Below are 22,364 nucleotides of genomic sequence, written 5' to 3'. Positions count from 1 at the left end.
ATATTACATCATTATTTAATTAATAATACTTAGAATAGAAGACACTAAAAAAAACATAATTTAAGCTCATAAAAATTAAATGGACACCAACTCATTTTAGGACATTATTATTTGATTTGATACCAACTCATTTTAGGACATTATTATTTGATTTGATACGTTGTGGTCAGTAACATTTTTAAATTAGTACGGAAAAGAGAGCTTATATGATTAATAAAATGAAAAATAAAATTAATAAAATAGACGGATCAATTAAATTAAACTTCTAATCTTTAAAAAAAAAATATAAGCATTGGAATATTTTAACTATACTTTAGTTGACCAAAAACACATACCTCCATGTCGAAGATACAATTATTTTCATAGAACAAGATATTTGGAGTTTATTACAAGTAAAAATACAATCCTTTTTTTGGTTAGTGGTTCAAATTGTAGTTTATTAAGTGAAATTTGGAGTATGAGGGAAATATATATAAAAACTAAAGAATTGGACAGAATATAACGCAAATATTTTTTCTGTAAAACAAATCGAAGAATAATTACGGTAATTATATTGTAATAAAATTTTAATTTTAACTTTAGTCAATATAGATAATAAACTAAAAAATTAACTACGCTTAGCTTCTTTAACATTTAAAATTCAATCAAATATCAAAATTTCAGTCCATTAATAATTCGAAATTTCCCGGACAATGCAACTTCAATCTAATAGTAAACATAGATAAATTGGTCTCTCGAACAAATTATTCATAATGCAGATATATGAGTCTTAACAAATTGAGTTAAGCTCGAGAGGTAATTTCAACTACACGATAAACCGATTTGAAATGGGTTTCTCAAACAAACCCAAACCACTAACAAGTTAAAATGCTTACTACGATCGATGAATATACGAAGTTTGAACTTATGTAACAAAATCATGGTTAAAGGAAATAAATAAGTTAATTAAAAATAAGAAGAAATTCTGGTTTTCTATAGAACTATGTTACAGGAAGAAAACTTGGGAAACAATGAAAGATAAGATTCTGAACTGATGAAGCCTATCTCTCTCTATTGGACTCAAAAAAGGATGGGAAGTGTTCCCGTTAGGAAGATAAGGTGAGCTTTCTTTATTCCTCTTCTATTTCCTTCCTACTTTAATAAAATGTGTTACCTTAGTTTCCAAACCCGAAGGGCGATTTCCTCCGGCTACCGCCTTCCCCATACTGCTCGTTCCATTTTCTTAATTCATTCATGCTTGTGGCGTCGAAGGCAACCGATGGTCCGACCTGTTTGTATCAGAACAGAGTGTTTTTATGTTATTGCAGAGAGCAGAAGCTATTAAAGAGATAGATAGATAATACATGCACATTAAGAACTTGAAGAGATGGAATCAAGAAGGGATTGGGGGCTGTTGAAAATCTGGAAATGGATTTTTTATTTCATGAAACTCATGGGTCCTAATTCCTTTCTGAAATTAGTTTCTGGAAGGCAAGAGAATAGAGAAACAATGACATCGGTTTGGCAACGATTTTAACCGAAAACCAAGTTGCTTACACACCACCGTGTCAGGTGTAGTGTGAGATCCCAACACTGGTCCTGAAGGGGGGTGGATTATGAAATCCCGCATCGATTAGAGAAGGGAACGAGTGTCAGCGAAGACGCTAGGCTCCGAAGAGAGGGTGAATTGTGAGATCCCACATCAGTTGGAGAGGGGAACAAACAAAGTATTTTTTTATAAGGGTACGGAAACCTCTCCTTAGCAAACGCGTTTTTAAAACTTTGAGAGGAAGCCCGAAAGGGAAAAAGCCCAAAGAGGACAATTCATGAAATCGGAGATTCACGAGCATATTACTAGAGCAAACTATCTCATTAAAATTCATGAAATGCTTGAAACCTGCTTCAATCAAATAGAGATTTGAACAAACTTTTAAATGGTTGAATTCTGAGTATATACCTTGGCTTTTGACTGAATAAAGTCATCAAGATTAAGCGGCCTCAATGGTGTAGCACTGTCACTTTGGGCACCCTGAAGTGCAAGTACAAGACAAACTCAATACAGCAGTTTGTAAAAACCAAGGCATCAAAACCAACGCCAATCTTGAGACTTGAAGAACCCAAATCGAGTAAATTAGTATAGCAGCAAGCATAAAGAAGCATAGGATTTTACCCTATTTTCTTCTTCTAAAAGTTCTTGGACAGGTCTATAAGCTGCAGCAATACAAAGATTCTGCAGATTAAAAGAACAACGTTTAGCGACGTTTGGTAATTTCAAGTTTTCGATTAACAACCCAGTTTCTTTTAACGCTATAGTATCGGTGTTACCTTCAAATCACTGCCAGAGTACCCCTCTGTTGCATTTGCAAGCTCATCAAACTGGAAATCAGGAACTACATTTTCTTGTGCAAGAAATATTTTAAGAATCTTCATACGATTTGCAGCATCTGGTAGGTCTACGTATATCCTAATGAATAACAAGCAATTAAATTGACATATCGATTGCAGTCCTCCCAATTCAGTTGTCCCTTACAGATGAACATCAAAGCATACCTTCTGGGTAGTCTTCGAATGACGGCGTCATCCAGGTCAAAGGGTCGATTTGTTGCACCAAGGATAAGAATTCGTTGGCTGTCCTTTGTCCGCAACCCGTCCCATGCTGCCATAAACTCGTTTCTCATTCTTCTCGTAGCTTCATGCTCAAAAGCACCGCCACGAGCACCAAGTAAACTGTCAACCTGGAATAACAAATTGGGGAACATTTGACTCAAAAAAAGAAGTGGAAAATAAAGTCAAGTGCCAAGTTGAATCACACTTGAAACAGAACACGAAAAATGCAAAACCAAAAAGAAAGCTGAAATATAAAATTTGATTTTCTATATAATATTCCAAATAAAGCACATATCTATATTGCTATAACTCACCTCATCAACAAAAATAATGACAGGAGCTAGTTTACTGGCAAAGGAGAAAAGGGCCTTTGTAAGCTTTTCAGCATCACCAAACCACTGTTTGCAGAACAAGAAAAACCCAGTGATATTCAGAGAACATAACACAATTTAGAACAGCCTCCAAAAAATTAACAGTCATGTAGATCTCACAGGCAATGTTTCCATGGCGCCATTCGTGTGTTATTCAAACCGGTTTTTCTCAAACAGGACAACCTTAAATCCACACAAATATATCTCTAGTATCCTAAGCTTACCTTAGATGTAAGTGTTGATCCGGTTATACTGATGAAGTTTGCACCTGCTTCAGTAGCAAGTGCCTTGGCAAGAAGAGTTTTCCCAGTTCCAGGAGGCCCAAAAAGTAATATTCCTTTACAAGGCTGATAAATTTTTTATAAAGTTAAAAGACTTGACTCTCCATATAATAACTTCTATTTTGAAATGTATATCAAACAGAGACAGGAGAAAAGCCACATACCCGCAACAAATTCCCACGAGAGAAAAGTTCGGGCCTTCTCATTGGAAGAATTACTAGTTCATTAAGTGCTTTTTTCACATCTTCAAGGGCACCTATATCTTCAAACTTCACACCGATCTCACCAGATGGCACCACGGCTGAAACGAAGTTGCTCTCATACTCGTCCTTTGCAAGGTTCTGTAGCATGTAAATTAATATGTAAAGAAATCTAAAATGTGTTCCACAATCAACTTTCTAAATAGTTGGCAGCATACCTTCAAACCTTGAGAGGGTTTAAAAGAAGTTGTTTCTTGATCCTTTAACCTCGTGATTGCTATCTCGAGGCTTTGCAAAAGAAACAATAGTAATTAGACCATAGTGTTGCACACCCATCAAAATCTTAATCTATGCATAAAAAAGTAGAATTAACCTTTCACGTGGCAGCTGTAAGTGATCCCCTTTTATGCTTGGAAGCTGGCAAGACGATAGGTAATGATTCTTAGCCCACCCAACAACCTTTTCAGCACCTGCTATCATCAAAATGTCCGAGCTTGATCTCAAGCCATCAAGATATAAAAATGCAATAAATGAACAAATATGAAAGAACTATTATTAACTCAAACCAATCAAAAAATCCTAATGTGAATTTGTTCATATCAAATACTTCAAGTTCTACATATAAACATTTGGAATTCTAAATGCAATGTAGAAACCGAGAAAAACGAATTACTCTTCCATGTACCAATTTATTAGTGATCATCACCTAATCATACGCCAAAACCTTGTAAACCACAACCTAAAATTTGCAACAGATGAAGAGATGACCGATTGCTAGAATGTAAAAGAAGTTCGAAAGGTAGAATGTAAAGCGATGCGGTGTTTCTATTCCACAATACTCCAATATCAGAGGATATGATTATGGTGATCTGTTTAGAATGCAGGAAATTGAAATTTTAATTAGAGCTGTATCTTACTCTTTTTGGTCAATATTACTCCATCAGTTATTACATGCAACAGATCCAAACAAGACAGCTCATTTTCCTCGAGAACCTGCAACATAATTTTATTTGCAAGTCGAATTGGACAATTAGGAGTATGGAACAATATTAATCTCGATCTTCTAGAAACAAAAATATCAGTGAAGGAAATTGCCTAGAAGTAACTTGCACCATTAAAGGCCATGCATTTCCCACCTTATGTAATTCATTTAAATTACTCCGAGAAATGACAATTCTTCTGTCCTCTTCGAGTTGTTTATTAAATGTTCTAAGGACTTCTTCTTCCTGTACGAAGAATGAAAGAAAGGTTACATGAAAGCCGCTGAAAAAATAAAGATCAATAAAAACAACTTGCATGGAAAAGCAATTTTCTTTTATCTTCAAGGTTTTTAATTTCCAAAAATAATGTTGAAAACATTCTGCCAGGTAAATTATTTGAGTCACAAAAAGACTGTCCTTAATATTCAAGAACAACTTACAGACAAGCACTAATGTCAGGTCAAAATTGCATAAATGCCACAAGTTAAGGTCATAATTAAATTATCTACGATTATTATTTCTCTGTTAACTCCACATCATAGAAAGAAATCACAGATGAGCCTCATATTCAACTTTTTAAGTAACACATCGAGCAGTTAAAAAAACTACGAAAGAATTAAATCTAAATAGCAAGACAAAGGGGAGATATAAAGTGCTCTTATTTATTATAAAGAAAAAGTACGAAACGAGGACATTGAAAAATATTACAATTCCAGTTACCTTGGGAGGATGCAAACACAAAACATTAGTGAAGAGCTTATATATGTTGCCATCTTCAGACCTCTTTGTTGTCTTAAGCCCCTCAGTAAGACGTTTCAACGATAGTGGCTGAAAAATATAAGTATATAGCAATACATCAGCATAGGAAGTTTTTTTTTAAAAAAAAAAAACAAAAAAATTAAAAACTATGATAACCAACCAAGCAACACCAAAAAAACAAAAAAGTGAAACATCAATAAGTATAAAGACATTACCAACTTGGCAATGCGTCCAATATTTGGAAGTATCATAGTCTGGGGGGAAAAAAGAAGAAAATAGGTAAGTGTTGCTTTCAGAAGTAGAAAGTCTAGGTACTTCGGTAAGATCCCAGAGCTTACAAGTTTTTCTTTCTCCTTTGAGCCCGATTCAATTTTATTCTGTCCGCAAATCAAAACCACAGGACCCGAAATTTTGTCAAAGGTTTCCTCCATCTTCTGAATAAACTCCCCACGGTTGGCCTTGGAAACTGCCCGAGACAACCATTGAGAAGAGTCTGGAAAATAGACAATAATAGGCTGCATTGAATTAACAACCTGCGAAAAAGCAAGCAAATAGCAAATAATAAGTAAATGTCATATCACATTGAATTAACAACCTGCGAAAAAGCAAGAAAATAGCAAATAATAAGTAAATGTCATATCAAGGCATGATAAGATCATTCTTCTCATTGTTGCCCGTTCCATTTTTATGCCGTCTACCTATAAGTGATTATCAAGAAAGATCCATGCAAATAAGAAATTTGGAGCTTATCCAAAGATTGGTACCTCAGTTAGAACCTCCATTGCAATAATACAATCTTCGGACTGAGTATCAAGATCATGCTCGATTTCCTTAGCTGTGGAAGAGAGTAAATATTATCATTTTCTTTAACACCCAAAGAGTCTGAGATTCAAAATAGTGCAATTAATCATTATTAAAAAACCATTTTATCTACAAAAAAAATGAAATTACCATGTATCCAATAGATTGGAGGTTTTGATGCGGATTCGGAGGATGTCTCATCTTTGTCTACATCTGGTTTTACATCATGCATATCCAAAATCACAGCAACACGATCTCCATCAACCTCATAGACTTCCCCACGTTGACCATTTGATAAAGGCCTACAAACACATGAAACATGCTTTCAAATCACGACAACGTTGATTTCATCCAAGTACTGAAAGAACCCATACACTTCTATATTTTCTTTGCTTCTAATCAGCATCATCGATTAGTTGAACACAAAAGAAAGAAGTCATATAGTAATGTTAGAAGGTGGAGGCCAAAAACATCAAACTACCCATAAGCAATTTCCATGAGCAAAATAACATTCTCTAGTACTTGAACCAACTAGAAAACGTAGCTGATACTGAAGAGACCACATAATACTGTGATGACTTATTTAATATGAAGAAGGTAATAATGAAAATGACAAGGCTGCTGCTACAACTTGCTAGAAAAAGTAAAATAACAATAAATTAAAAACCTCAAGAAATGAAAGCATAAAGTAACCGTGCAACAAAACCAGCAAAGTATATAAAAAAGTCAGAACACAATTGCAAATAATCCCAATTATCTAGAAAGAGATTAAGAAAGGGGAATCATAACCAAAACCATTAGCCTGAGCACTCCAGAGGAGAATAGAAAACAAACAAGATCCCGAACATCCACAGAAGACCTACCCACTATTAAACATCCTCTACTCCCTCAAGCCATAGCTCCTAAACGGTAACCACAAAGTATTTATCTATGAAAACCTTGACTTGTCCTTGGATAAATGACCATAAAGCATATGGAGGAAAAAACCAGTTACTATGCTTTGGGAAAGCCACCTGACAGTTGGAAGAGGTGCACGTTGGACCAAAACTTGGCCGAAAAAGAGCACGGAAGAAACAAGTAGCAAGCATTGAAGGATTTACATTTTGAATAGTTTCACTCATATTCATCAATGAATATTCAAACAATTAATAAAAATTTTGGTTGTTTAAAGAAACTTACTTGCCAAAGGAATCTGCTCAGAAGCATAGACAATAATCTTCCTTAGCAGAAAGATATAAAAGGAAGACTAGTTAGCCCAAACAAGACCAAACTAAAAAGATTCTACCATCTAATGTCACTACAGAACCTTAGCCTGACTATTCCCAGCATAGGGAACAATACTGCTACTCCTCTATTTCCAGTTTGCTAGAACAAATTTTTACCAAAAAAAAAAGAAGGCCATTCATCTCCGAGATTTGGTCTGATTGAAAATCAGAAAATTTTTAAATAAGAACAAGCTTAAAAAAAGGAAAGAGTACTTCTGTCATCTGGACCATAGTTGGAAATAAAGGGATGCTCATCTGTCAACTATATCCTTGAAATGAGAAGTCTCCTAGTTCAAGTCAAACAAGAAATAACTTCGCAACTAATCAATAATCATTAAGGGATCTCCTCACAGCCGACTCCCACAGCCAAGTTTCTAGCTCCTTGTAACAGAAGACTCACTCATAATTGGGAGAAAATATACACTTTTCCTTGCTTAGATCGAAGAACATATATACTATAACCAAGTATTCATTTGTACAAAAAGATACATCAAAACTCTATGCATTTTTATCTAAGAAAACAGCGCCCAAGCCCAACTTACGCACACATCAACTAATTCTAAAGAAAATTAGTTTGACCTAACAACATGTGGAAGAAAATTGGTTTGACCTAACAACATGTGGTATAGACAAATTATACGTTTATTTACATCCTAGATGATGATGACCACCAAGGACCAAAAATATCACCTTGAAAAGAATCTAGGTTTGCTATTTGTCCCTTGACATTGAACCAACCCATGGTAGTTACAATAACTTCTTTGAAAAAAAATAAAAATAAAAGCCCCTTCATACAAAAAATAATAATATATAAAAATAACTTATCCAATTCTTGTGAATAAATTCAAGGAATGGAGCGAAAAAAATGAATAAAAGTGAAGGTTTTGGAAAAAACTAATTGTTTACACATATTACACTCCTCTAAATAAAGAGCCAATTAACTATAAAATCAAAACACTACTTCCAAAAGGCACTTCTAAAATTTCTTTTTATTTAACATTCCAACCAATTTTTACGTTTTACATGATAAAGGAATACAATATGAAAACGAGAAAAATAACTGGACACGGAAATTAAGACCAACACTGAATGCCTGTTTTGAACTACTCAAAAGGGTGCACCATTTTCTATAAGGGGGTGATTATTCGCATTTCAATCATTTTGAATAGGACCTCACTGTACAACAATGAGTAAAAATTCTATCCTGAACTACAAAATAAAGGTTACAATGTCAGATTTAGTGAACCTATTAAGATAATCATGGCAGATGCATAAAATAGAAATAAAAAATGAGGAAGCTTCAGAATTCTATACATACGGTGACTTACCAACTCACCTGCCACGAATAATGGTATAAGCAATTTTTTGACCTTCGGATGTTGATATCTTCCCCAATGTGATCCTGTGATGCATTTTATTTCTCAAAATCAGGTTCCAAGTTCACATAGGGGAGGAGATCAGCAACTGGGCTTCAGAAGCTAGACCGATTTATAGAACTCCCAATAGAATGCTTTTAAGTTGTTCAAATCATCAAGATTGAACCAACAAGCATTCCAGTACTATGGCTATCTAAACCTAGATCTTAGCTATTTACCGAAGCCCCATGAACACCAAACCACATAAATTTAAGAACTATATTCCACACAGAAAAGGCACAAGCATAAACATTTCTGATAAGAGCCACAAGAAATTTCTACTGACAAACATTTCGGAGGAAAAAATAAGAAACTAAGCATATGAACAGTGAATATAATAAACATGCATAATGATACAGGTTTTTGGGGAGGAATTGAAGTTCATAGAGACAATTATACATAATACAAAAACAAACTGCGATTCTCTTTCTTTCTTTCTTTTCTTTTTTCTTTTCTTTCTTTTTTTTTTTTATAACATACGATGGAACTTTTATAAAACACAAGGAACGCTGGTGTAGATATAGGGAAGAATAATAAAACCAAACTGTAAGGACTAGGGAAATTATAACGAGCGTCACCAATTGGTTAAAAAATAAATAAATAAAGAAGTGTAAATAACAATGGGAACCGTCCAACAACAATCATAAGAACTGAGTCCAAATCCAAACTTCGCTCTTCTCTCTGCTTGAGAAATAAAAGAACCCTCCCATACCTATCTTCTAAATCTCCAAAACAAAGCTAGAAGGTCCCATCAATGTCCTATGCATCTCACTGTCTCAACTTCAGAACTATAAAGAATAATATCCTTCAAATCATCAAAATGGTGCCAAAAACAAAGTTAGAAGGTCACCTCTTATCAGCTTCAACATGTATAGAAGGCCCAACATACTTCACTCGATCACCTGGGGTAGAATATAAAAAGTTAAGCAAAAAGAAAAAAAAAAAAAAAAGAATCCTACAGGAGATGAATGCAATAGAATCAATTTTCTACTTACTAAAACATTTTATGACCAAGTTTACAACCAAGAATTTATTGATTATTAAGCAAACTACAACAGCACCAAAGTAATTCCTAAAGAAATATTGACCTTGGAATACGAACTCCCATGATCTCATCACCACAGAAAACATTGTGATCTCATGAAGAAAAATGCAAATGATGCATGCATAAAAACACATACATGCACATACAAATGTATATACAAGAACACAGAGCACATTTAGAGGAAAAGCTAACAGAAATTTGATTGTGTTGATTGGGACAGAAAGTTCAGGTAACAGATTCTAAGACTGAAAAAAGAATCTACAGCGCTCTTACCTTTCCTTAGTGGTCTGTTTAACTTAACAGAAGTTTCACTAGGCTCGGATTGTGATGACTCAGCCGAATCGTCGGAATCTCCATTGACTCTCTGCCACAAAGTTAATCAACAATCAGAAAATCTGAAAAAAAAAAAAAAAAAAAAAAAAAAAAAAAAAAAAAAAAAAAAACTAGAGTAAGTTGCTCCAAAGCAACACAATGTAAGTTGCTCCAAGAACACAATTTTTCTCTTTTTTCTATCAGAGTAGGATGCATAAGCATACTTTCTCAAATTCTTCAATATTGCATGGAATAAGTTTTTTTAGGGCTGCTTCTGCAGTTGCCTCAACATCAGCTTCGTCAATCTCACTGCAATCTGATTTTGACTCCCCACTGCTAGTCCACTCCTCGTTAGTTGCACTGTTCTCATTCTCATCCTCAGATTCTGAAGCACAATCCTCACCAGATTCTACTTCATCATCTGATTCGCACTCTGAGGAGCAATCATCACCAAAGTCCTGCACCAAAAGTTGGATGACATAATTACCAAAATTGTTAGATCTATGATTTACTAGAAAACTATCCATGGCTGATTTAAATTGTCTGATTTTCTTCATGTCTTACATAAGGAGCAAGAATGCTGCTATCTATCACCAGTAAAGGCACTTTTAGATCCCGTGCAAGTGCTCTGACTAACCTCTCACGATAGAGCTCAGTGCCTGCAGCAATCAATGAAAGGACATACGGAACTAAGAAGTTCAGTATATAATACTTTCAAATCACACGATAGTTTGAAAATGGACTTTTCTTACCCGGAATGCTTTGAAGTAGTATTCTGCCACTTGAGGAAGTCAAACGAGCACCGTACGAGGAAGTGAATTTTTTGTGCTTGAAATGGGAAGCAGCACATTCAACCAACAAACTTTTCGAGTGATCACTAAGAGATCAAGAAAAAATTGTGCCGATAATCAAATAATCCAACAGAATAATTGTCAAAAGAAGAACAATAGAATCAAAGTGACGGTGATTACTTTAAGTAATATGGAAAGGTATCCCATGAAACAGTGATTTTCTCCCAAGGAAGAATCCTTCTTAAGAACTCGTTTTTAAATCTTTCGCGTCTAGTGATGAATGGGGATTGTCTCCTTTTACTCTCCATTGCAAGCTTTTCATTTTTAAGCCATTCCTTTTGATCTTGTAATCCAAGTTCAGCATGAGGATCACAATGCTTTGCATCCTCCCCTATTACTTCTTTCCTGGGCTTTCCCTTCTCAAAATCAGCTGTATCTTTTACAGGTATGTGTTTACCCTCACTAGCATTCCTTCCATCACCCTCAGAACTATACCGACGTAACTGAACACATCTTAAAAATGAATTTGAAGCCTGTTCCAAGCTAGCATGACAATTTAAGTAGTCACCTCGTGTCCCCAAGGAAGGTAATAGACGTCTTGCGATTGAATTATCACGTACAAACCTACTCCGAGAAAAACTTTTACAATTCAAATATTGACAATAAACACTATCCCGGCCATCGGGCCTGCTTAAATATTTGGATGGCTGAAACACTAAATCCCATCTCTGATTTCTACACCTTATTCTCCTCGCGTACATTGCAACTTTTTCAAACTTCTACCACTCTGCAGTTACAACAAATACAATCCATCATCCAGGTTAGCTCAATTTCAGGAAAGAACGCAAATTATCATTTACTACCATTAACATCAGAAAAAGAAATCCATCCAAAACATGTTTCAAATATGCAAATTGAGAGGGAAAACATAAGAAAGTAGCATAGCAAAGTATAAGCCCATCTAAATTCCTCGAATACGAATTTAATAAAAAAAAAAAAGGTATCCAAAACACAGCACACAATACTTAACAGCTAAACATCAAAAAATCAAAACATTTTGCTGAAAACAGAATAATACTTGCACAAACTAGCTTCCACAACTTATTCCAAGAAAAAAAAAACAAAGCTTCAAAGATCCATGAACAGATACAAGAGAAAGGCAGCTGACATTTAAAAAAACCAATCCTATTTTCCCTCCAAAGACTCTGCCCCGGAAAATTCTCAAAGTTAGAATCCTGTGAATCGAAACAATTGAGGATAGATTAAGATAGAAAAAATATAAAGCATGGACAGGCAGCGGAAGCCCTAGATTCGCTCGTGACCGTGGCCGAGAGGGGAAGTAAGAGGAAGTGCGAGATAAGCGTGCGACTGTGAGACGGAGAAAGCCATAGATAAACCGAAGCCTCGGAAAGAAGGTTTTGTTGTCTTCCTTTTCTTTCTCAGTGTAGACGAAGAGGCGAAAAAAGGGCTTGGCCCAAACTTTCTACTTCCATTTGGGCCGGCCCAACTTCTAACCTAAATAAGTCCCAATGTGAACCTTATTTCCTCTATTTTTAAGGTTAAAAAAACATATTTAAATTTTGCAATTTCATACTTAAAAAAATTTCATAATTTTATTTCTACAGTAAAAAAAATTATCAAAATTAAAAATTAAATATTTATATTTATATTTTATATATATATTTGGTCCATTCAATTTATCAATCTACATTTATAAAAGAAAAATAAACAAAATTAAATCTTTAACCTTTTTAAAATAGAGATTAAAATATTATTTAAATTTTTTAATTTTTATTTGTGTATTTTATGTTGGGTGAGAATTTATTAGAGATTTGTAGTGTAATTTTTTTTTTTAATGTAGATTTAATATTTAATTTCGGTTAAACTATAAATATAATTATTTCGTTTTATATTCTTTTTAGTTTTCGACTTAAAAAAATATATAATTGTTTTGATAACCAGCTAAATAAAAGTTATTTTTTAAGGTTATTAACTTATATGTTATAAAATTGTGTTTAAAAAATTAAATCAAACATGAAAAATAATTAATTATACCATTTTCAAAATCACTCTCGAATTTGTCTTACATTTAAGCGAACTTTGTAAGCAACATCGTCTTTTTAAAAGATAACAACATCTCCAACGAAAATAAGTCGTTTCCGAAAAACCTCATTGACACGAGATATTGGTGGGGTCACTAGTAATACAATAACGAACAAAAAATAATAATAATAATAAGAGAAAGCGGTGGATGATAACGTAAGAACGAACGAGTGGCGATGGCTTTTACCAAGTAATATGACACGATATTATAATATTACGATAATAAATTTGATAAATAATATTTTAAATATAAAATATTAAAAAGGAATATTATTAATTAAATAAATCACAATATATTCTCATCCCAACGTATCTACACTTTCCAGGTTCTCTCGTAAAACCACGTTTTTTTTTTCTCCATAAAAGTTATAATTTAGTTAATATATTTTAAAAAGAAAGAATCTAGAGGAGGTTAAAAGACTTGTTGCAACTTTTTTATTAAACATAAGAATTAATTCTATAATTTAAAATGGAAGATAATAAATTTTAATTTCCTGAATGAACATTTCTTTTTTTAATTAAACTTGTTATATCTTAAAACCTTTGATATTCCACGTGTACACACAATATATAAAATAAATAAACAACAACCCAAAAAATAATTATCTACAAAAGGTTTAGTTTTAGTTTTTGAACAATAAGAATAATAAAATATATATTTTAAGATAGAAGTAAGAGAAGCCAAATTATAGAACAAGGCTTAAAACTTGAGGGTTACATTTGTATAATAAGTCTTTATTGTGTCAACACGAGCATATATGCTACAATTAAAAAGTTTGAATATTTATTTCACATGTTTTTTAATACCTTATTTATTGACTATAACGGTGGGCTCGTTTCAAGTGACTTTAGACATTGGTGAGCAACATTGATAGACACATGCAAGTCAAGTCAATCAATCCATATTAAACAAGAGGCATAATTCATCAAACCCATATTAAATAATAATTCAACCCAATTCAACTCAATTATAAAAATAAAAAATATAATTAGATTAAATGAGCTCAATCCTTCCTGCTTTTAATTACCAAAAAAAAAAAAAAAAAAAAAAAAGTTAATATACGGAATATCTATTACTTTATATTTAAACATTGAATTAAGATTTCAATAATAAAAATTACATTTCAAAAACTTAAAAACTATATAAGTATATATTATACAAATAAGTAAAAATATATATTTTTAATTAAAAATAAATTCAATTTGGTTCAATCCAAACTACTTTTAACCAATAATCCAATCTAAATGGTAATTGAATTAATTAATCAAATTATTTAGATCATATAATGGGCACAAGATGCAATTTTTAGTGCAGTCATCGTTAATGAAGGTATAGTGGCACGAATGATATTTAATTTCAAATAAATATTCCAAACACATAAAGTTTCATATAAAGTCACTAATATATTAAAAAAACAAATTAAATTAGATTACAAGAAAGCTTTCCATTTTATTTTTAAAACATAGGATTCAAAACCATTTCATTTATAATATTTAAGACAGAATATATTCCCACTTTTACTTATTAATTAAATGGTATACATGGAACTTAATTAAATACCAACAATTTCCATAAGTACTCTTAATATGATAAAGTTATAAAGTATAATTATTGTATGCAATATTCCCACTTTGTTATCGGAATCAACTTAGTTGAAAACGTGCATGTATAAATTCCTTTAAAATATGGTTAAATATTTAAATGGAAGGCTGAGAATTACTTTATGTCATGCGAGGTGACGATAATAACACGATTACATTTTTAATTCCCAAAAATAAAAAGAGACATTTAGTTGCATGAACGATAAAAGCATGGAGCAGAAGAAAATAAATTGATTATTGTTTGTGATAAAAGAAGAAAAAGGGAAACAACAGGAAGCAATGGCTGAACGCAATCACATGGCACACACAAATATTATACAGAAACCAGAGTTTTGGACATAGATCACTCTCAGAAGTAGTAAATGTAGTAGATAGAAACAGAGATGAACCGGATAGGGGCGGCGCCGTCAGAGCGCCGGCTGATCGAGTCCGTCTACGGCTTCCACATAATGGTTGTTTCGGCGATCATGGAAGTGACGACGTAAGGATCCATGTTTGAAGCTGGCCTTCGATCCTCGAAGTAGCCTGAAACGATTGTTTTCAGAACAAATTTTCAGCAAAAAGAGGATGGAAAATGGAAATTATGGTTTCAGTTTAGAGTAACTTGCCTTTCCCGGCTTGTTCAGTGTCGCGGCCGACGCGGACAGAGGCTCCTCTGTTTGCAACTCCCTGTAATTTCTTCACTATTAGGTTACCAACTTTATGTAAATTGAACTGTTTAGCGAGTAAAGGAAGAAAGGACAAGATACCCAAGAGAAGGTGTTGATATCGGCAGTCTCGTGGCGGCCGGTTAACCTTCTCTCGTTGCCTTCTCCATAGGCAGCGATGTGCAGTTTATGACGCAGTCCCAGTTTCTCGATGGCTTTCTTGATCACATCAATACCACCGTCGTTTCTCATGGATTTGGTGCTGAGGCCAACCACAAAAACAGAACCCAAAAAGATTTCAATTATTAAAGAACAAACGACAAATTCAAGAAAGATGAAAACAACACCTGTAGTTGGTGTGAGCACCAGCGCCATTCCAATCACCCTGGTTGTTAAGAAAACAACATCATATCAATCACCATCAAGAAGAAATAATTCAACCTTAATTGGCGTCTACTGATTGAATTGATAACACACCTTAATTGGCTTTGGGTCGAAGGACAGAACTACTCCTGCAATTTCTGTGATTCTCTGTTCCACCACCACAAAAAAATAAAAAAATAGAAAACACGCCTCCTAATTAAGGTCGGCTAGTTAAGGAATTGATGATAGATTTTTAAAAAAGGAATACATATCTATTGAATACAAAAAAAAAGTTGAATGATCTTAAATTAGAATAGACCTTTTAAAGAAATCAAAAGCAAAATCGTGTGTACTTATGCTCAAAATCAACCGTATCATATTATCTTGCAAAAGAAAAAAATAAAAATGGTGATTTTTCATATTGGATATTGGAATTAGAGGGTACCTCGAGGATGTATCGGGAGATCCATACTTGATCACCAGCAGCAATACCAACGGTTGGACCGACTTGGTATTCCCACTGTCCAAACGGAACAGAACAAAACAAAAAAATGGGAATCATTTTAAGGAGAGAATAAATAAATAAAATCGGATATTATCTGTGTGCTTAGACACTGGATATTACGATGGAGACGCACCTGACCGGGCATGACTTCACCGTTGATTCCACTGATATTGACTCCGGCATAAAGACAAGCCTTATAGTGAGCGTCTACAATATCTCGACCGAAGGCCTTGTCTGCTCCCGTGCCACAATAGTAAGGACCCTGCATGGCACCGATTCAGATAATTATCTAACATTTAGGATTCTTTTTTCCAAACCATTTTTGTACACATTCCAATTAAACAGATAATTTTGAGTAAACGATACTCGAGGTCCTAAAATAGTTTTTACTAAAACTACAGCTTTAGTTATTGTTTAATAACCATTTTTCTTACACTATTTCTAGAAGCAATGCTGATCTGACATAATTTTGGGTATATAATAATATATTCTTTTTAAAATCATTATTGTTAAAAACTTTTTTTTTCCTCTTTCCACGTCCTCTGTCCAGTCGACTTGAAATTGTTTGAATTTTGTTTCTCCGACCCTCATAATTGTTTTTGGTTATGAAAGAACTATTCATTAAAATATCTACACAGTCGGTGAAGATAAGCAGCTTTAATAATGACGATTAAACAGCATTAAGGGTACCTGTGGACCTGGGAAGCCACCTACAGGCCAACCGAGTGGCCAGTGGACGTCCTTTTGGAGTAGAGTGTACTCCTGCTCAATTCCATACCTATCATCACCATCAAAACACATCTTAAAATGAATCATACCATCGAATCAATAATCTCTGTGTCTATGTCCATAATCCATTTACTTAAAGTTATAATTCATGAATTAATCAAGGAAAAAGGATATCATTTAGCATAAGAGAAACAGAAAAGAAAAATATGATGTGAAAGTGGAGCACGAGAGAAATCGAAATGTGTTATTTTAGTGCTGAAATGTGATAAAATAAATTATTGTGTACGGAAGCATACATGGCGAGGCCTAACATCCAGCTTTTGCTGATTATGGGACACCATTGCTTGTTAGGTTCCAAACTTTTTCAGTTAATTTAATACGCACAATTGCAAATTTCATACCTAATGCAATTATTAAACCAAGGAATTTCATGGTAGCGAGAAGTTCCAGTCAAAAGCAGACGGCGGACGCATTTTAATAACTGATCCAATACGACATTTTATCACACCCTCTTGACAACTACCAATTTTATATTTGAACACCAACCCCACTCATGAGAAAGGTCACAGTTCCCAAGTTCCAAGCCCAAGGGGAGTGGAGAGGTGTCATGAATGTCTTTGAAAAGGAAAAAGCAGAAGATCAGGTATGGGATTTGAAATAACTTTTTAGATTTTTTTTTTCAAAGTTTTTTGCAATTTTGAAATTTTGAAACGTGAAACACAACCCATTTATTAAATGGGAATATTACTGGTTATGTTAATTAATTTACATTAAATGTGAAATTCGTCCCAAAACAGAAATGTATAAATATAGAAAATGAACGAGATTCGAATATAATTCCTGATTAAAATAATTTTTATATTCCTATTCTCATTCTTTTTATAATTAAAGGGAATAAGAAAGTCATTTTTTTAAAGTAATTAATAGGATTACCAAGGTTCCTCCGCAACGACGTCGGCGTGGCTAAAAATCTTGGCGGCGTTGAATCTCTTGTTCGTCGGAATCGGCTCGCCAGATGGCGTATAAGCATCGCACATAACCTATGTCGAGGTCATTTTATCAAACGAAAAGACGAAATTACCCTTTCTATTCACTTGGAAAATACCAAAAATACACCGGTGAATTCACCATACCAGGATGTTGTTTCCTCTTCTGAATGGATCCTTGAAAATCGCTTGGGGACTGTTAACAGTCAAACAAGACTAACGCCGTTAAATGCGGATATTTCAGATAAGAGCAAAAAAGTCAAAGATTCTACAGTCCGTGTAGAATCTTCATCGGTAAGGATAGGTGGCGTATGGTAATAGGGTGGGGGCGTTGTACATACTATAAGATGACTTCGCTGTCGTCTCCGGGGGCTTGATTCGTACTGGAACCGTCGTAGTTCCACTTCGGGAGCTTCGCTGGATCCGTCACCGGTCCCGGAAGAGTCTGAAAAAGGTTTTTAAAATGTTATTTAGAATCCTAAGGAACGATCTGTACGGACATAGCAAGAAATATGAACGGAAAAGCTTTGCAGAAGAACGACCGATCTTCAACTCTCAAACAAAACGTCGACGAACGAAGAAAGAGGAGATACATTCGAAATCTGAATAAATGATCCATTCTGTACTGAAAATTTCTTAAACGAGTAGATGCGGCAAGAAAATCTCTCCAGAAAACTACTCAAACGCACAACCAATTTTGAACTCGCAAGTGAAAAGTTGAAGAAATCTTTTAAAAAAAGAGAGACAAACACTCTAAATTTGAAGAAATGCCGTGTGCCGTACTACTAATTTCTCGAACAAGTCGATACAGCATGAAAATCTCTCCTGAACAACTCCTCAAAAGTATGATCGATTCCGAACTTCAAAGAAAAAGTCGAAGAAAGAAAAAAAAAATAATAATAACAAAAACTGAGAAACACTTGAAATCTGCATATATGATCTGTACCGATAATGTCCTGAACGATTAGAAACAGGCAAAAAATTAAAAATAAAAATACACGATCAGAGGTAAGAACATTCGAAATCTGAAGAAAAATTATAAGCACCAACAAATTTCGAAACGAGTTGAAACATCAAGAAATCTCTCCAGAAAAACTTAGAACACACACACACGCGCAATCGATTCCAAGCTCTCGAACAAAAAACAGAGATCCACTAATTAATCAACATCACAAACAGCAAAACCAATCAGATATTGATCCAAACACCGAACAAACACCAGAAAAAAGAAAGAAGCAGTCCGTACCCTAGCTTTGCTTCTCAAATCGAGCCCCGATCCTCCAATCCTGCAAGAAACAAAACAAAAAATGAAGAAAACCGCAAAGAATCATGAAAAGAAAACAGAGAAAGCGAAGAAGAGACGAAAACAATTACCATACGTATTCGGCAATGATCTTGTCGGTAGAATCAGTGAGGTTGAGATTGATGAGGTCAGAGAGGAGGGACATGGCGAGTGAAGCAGAGGACAAAGCGGGAGCGAAAGAGAGAGAGAGAGAAGCGTTGAAATGAAATGGTGCTTGGTGAGAGAGAAGGCGGCTGGACGTGAGGGGTTTAATAGGGGACTGCCAACATACCTTCGCTCGCTAACAATGGCCAGACGAAAATAAATTAACGGAAATTATTAAATTAAATTAAATGAGATCCACGTCAGCAAGCAGGAGGAAAAAAGTTCCCAGAAATTTGGAAGTATCTCGTGATTTTTAGGTTATATCGGTAAAAATGGCAATTGATAGCCACTCCTAAATTTTTGTTATTCGGGATTTAACGTCTAATTTAATTGTAAAAGTAAAATTATTTGACTAAATACCCAAAATAACCTTACCGCGTTCGTACGTCATATCAATGAAACGTTTATTTATGGGAAATTAGGCGGATTGCCAAAAGTAGGCTAATTTTAAAAAAAACAACAAAATTACTGGAATTAACCTTTTTTGTTTTTCCCATTCTGCCCCTGAAAGCTTGTAGATTTAATTATATAATTATAAATTTATCGAAGGGTAAAGTAGTAAAATTATAAAAGTTTAAAGTTTTAATTATTATAATATTATTATTATTTTGTTATAGCTAGAACAACTCGAATAGAATTCACAACTCAACCCAACCTAATTCGAGAGTTTAGTTAAGTTGGGTTGTCCCGGTGTTTTTTTTAAATATTAAAATATATATATACTCGTAGCACATACTATGTTAATAATTAGACATTATAAAATTTAAATATCAAATATTTCTAAGTCATAAATGTTTAATTTTCAATTTTATTAATTTTTTTTTTAAGTACGAATGAAAAAAAAGTCAGCATTTTTGTTTTTTTTAAACCAGCGCCATAGCTTTGATCTTCTGAATTTATATATATATATATATATATATATATATATATATATATATTTTTTTTTTTTTCCTTTTGCATTTTATAAAATATCGGAATTTAACAGAAATTCGAAAATTTTATTTAGTAGAATCCAGACCCTCACGTTGTTGCAAAGAACGGCTGTTACGACATGTCGTTTCTTAGCGGGGTGTAAATACGGAGTGTCGTTTCGAGCATTATTTTGATTAGAATTTCTGTCGTTGATCACCAAAACTTATGAAAACTATACATATTTATGGTATATAATCCTACCATTAATTACATATAACCATTTTTAGTAATTGTTATGAGGTCGTCAGTTATTTATTTTATATATATATATATATATATATATATATATATATTTTCTAGCTTGATACAAATATGCCTAGATTATGTATATCGTCCAAATATATATATAAATTTCAAAAAGTTTCAATAATATCTTTAAATTAAAAAAAAATATATCTAAAAAAATATTCTTAGACACCTAAATTTTTAAACGTTTTAATAATACTCTTAAAGCTTACTTCCAAGGTAATTTGTAAGTCAAGATGTTACTCCTTATTCATTCTCGTGATTGAACTGTAAAGTGGCTTCTCTCCTGGACTGATTGAACAAGGTAAGTAAAGACGACTATTTATTCATTAATTAGACTGATTGAACTCATTCACCTATTTCTTCGTTAGACGGATTGAACTGTAAACAAGTCAAGACTCTTCCGACAAAGAGCTACTTCACGAACCAACCTATCTATCCTTTCTTTACAGGCAGAGGAAAGAAAAGAGAAGAGACAAGACAAGAAGAAACGAAACAAGAATGAGAGTTTACGAACTTCACTCCGGCTCCTTCACCTTCTTTCACTCATTCACCTATTTATTCATTCGACTGAACAGGAAGAGGAAAGATTGATGAGAGTTTACAGTCTTTGAATAACTCACAAGATTCGAGACACACCGAGTTGTAAGTCTTTCTTTGAAGGGAGACTCCTTATTATTAATTAACCGGAACAGGAAGGAAAGACGAAAGATTCATTCGAGTTCACTGTCAGTCAATCCGAAACATTCTTTCTCTTCTCCTTTCTTTCACTGACGTAGTACTCTCCTGTAAGAAACTAGAATTCTCCTTTTCCTTCTTGAACGAGGTAAACTGGAAGTCAAGACGAAACTCTCTCTCGATTAATGAGACTGAACAGTGAAAGAAACATTGGAGTACTAATGTGTACCATGCACCCGAATTTACATATAGTAATGTCCATCTCTTACCAAAAACAAGTCATTTATGGATATTATCAGGAGGTTCATGCGGATGCAGTGCAGTCCCTTTTTCACTCTACAAGGATCAAGATCAAATTAACGTTCATTCTCTTTCTGTCGAAAGAAGATATATTTCTAGCCTTTCAGTAAATAATGATAAAGTGAGACAAAAATTTGATGGTCCGGATCTCTCTGGTAAAAACGAAAGCGGAATTCCTGATTATTCAGAACTTAATCCAATCCTATGTACGGGTCAATCTAATCTCACAGATCCTACTATTTTCCACGGTAATTCTGATTTATTGGCAAAGAGGCGAAGAAATGGATTCATCATTCAATTTGAATCACTTCAAGAACGAGAAAAAGAACTACCACCCCCTTCCGGTATTTCGATTGAAATACCCATAAATGGTATTTTTCGTAGAAATTTTTTCAATTTTGAATAAATCTGAGTAGTATTTAATTTTTTTTAAGGGTATTAATGAAATTTTTAAAAATGGAAGGGTATTTTTGTATTTTTATTTTTTAAAATTGAGAATAATTTTTAGACTTTTTGGAAAGTTTTTGAGGGAAATATTGAAACTTTTGAAAGGTTTTTTTTTTTAAAAGATAAAATGCAAAATTTAAAGGTTTATTTATTTATTTTATTTTTTATTTTATTGTTATGTGGTCAATATATAAGATGTACCAAAGGATAATTATATCATATATATATATATATATATATACGATATTATACGCGTAAATAAATGTTTGTTATTACTCGTTATTCTTTACGTTCTTATCGAACATGCTTCAAAATACACAATGATAAATGTATATTTTCATTATATTGTAATATAAATGCATAGTTAAGTACGTATTTTATTGACATCGATATATACCAGTCTCTTAGTTTTTTCAAGTCGAGGTTGCGTGCTACAAGTCTGTGAGCTACAAGTTCCACTTCATCGTCCACTATATATGCTTTCAGAGTACCTTAAAAAAAACAACGTATCCTCTCCCTGACTACTTTGCATT

The 22,364-nt window shown here is 33.6% G+C and overlaps 2 protein-coding genes across 6 annotated transcripts; both read right to left on the bottom strand.

The window, feature by feature from the left end:
- Positions 1 to 923: 923 nt before the first annotated feature.
- Positions 924 to 12,229, bottom strand: LOC111778527 (uncharacterized). Of its 4 annotated transcripts, none has more exons than XM_023658418.2 (25): positions 11,889 to 12,229; positions 10,987 to 11,593; positions 10,768 to 10,892; positions 10,580 to 10,674; positions 10,240 to 10,473; positions 9,977 to 10,067; positions 9,509 to 9,560; positions 8,580 to 8,645; positions 6,129 to 6,280; positions 5,942 to 6,012; positions 5,516 to 5,710; positions 5,393 to 5,431; positions 5,139 to 5,246; positions 4,575 to 4,664; positions 4,356 to 4,431; positions 3,812 to 3,908; positions 3,657 to 3,726; positions 3,403 to 3,579; positions 3,182 to 3,304; positions 2,901 to 2,984; positions 2,530 to 2,714; positions 2,305 to 2,443; positions 2,150 to 2,209; positions 1,937 to 2,008; positions 924 to 1,268 (listed from the first exon to the last, which is right to left on the bottom strand). In XM_023658418.2, exons 2-25 carry the CDS (start codon positions 11,565 to 11,567, stop codon positions 1,155 to 1,157), a joined length of 3,096 nt encoding a protein of 1,031 aa, XP_023514186.2. In that variant the 5' UTR covers positions 11,568 to 11,593; positions 11,889 to 12,229; the 3' UTR covers positions 924 to 1,154. The 4 variants fall into 4 exon arrangements, with proteins under 4 accessions (XP_023514186.2, XP_023514187.2, XP_086975223.1 ...); XM_023658419.2 differs by having other exon boundaries at positions 11,975 to 12,229; XM_087119097.1 differs by lacking the exon at positions 11,889 to 12,229 and having other exon boundaries at positions 10,987 to 11,295; positions 11,375 to 11,516.
- Positions 12,230 to 14,724: 2,495 nt separating this feature from the next.
- LOC111779198 (glutamine synthetase nodule isozyme) lies at positions 14,725 to 19,287 on the bottom strand. Of its 2 annotated transcripts, XM_023659293.2 has the most exons (13): positions 19,116 to 19,281; positions 18,988 to 19,027; positions 18,083 to 18,186; positions 17,889 to 17,937; positions 17,689 to 17,795; positions 16,717 to 16,804; positions 16,160 to 16,288; positions 15,967 to 16,041; positions 15,636 to 15,689; positions 15,506 to 15,543; positions 15,261 to 15,420; positions 15,120 to 15,180; positions 14,725 to 15,036 (listed from the first exon to the last, which is right to left on the bottom strand). In XM_023659293.2, exons 1-13 carry the CDS (start codon positions 19,187 to 19,189, stop codon positions 14,945 to 14,947), a joined length of 1,071 nt encoding a protein of 356 aa, XP_023515061.1. In that variant the 5' UTR covers positions 19,190 to 19,281; the 3' UTR covers positions 14,725 to 14,944. The 2 variants fall into 2 exon arrangements, with proteins under 2 accessions (XP_023515061.1, XP_023515062.1); XM_023659294.2 differs by lacking the exons at positions 15,120 to 15,180; positions 15,261 to 15,420 and having other exon boundaries at positions 14,725 to 15,035; positions 15,504 to 15,543; positions 19,116 to 19,287.
- Positions 19,288 to 22,364: the final 3,077 nt, after the last annotated feature.

Source organism: Cucurbita pepo, chromosome 17, assembly GCF_057944985.1.
Source record: "Cucurbita pepo subsp. pepo isolate OVF chromosome 17, ASM5794498v1, whole genome shotgun sequence".
Classification (NCBI taxonomy): domain Eukaryota; kingdom Viridiplantae; phylum Streptophyta; class Magnoliopsida; order Cucurbitales; family Cucurbitaceae; genus Cucurbita; species Cucurbita pepo.
Note: the sequence above shows the minus strand (reverse complement) of the source record. Positions and strands in the feature narration are given on the sequence as shown.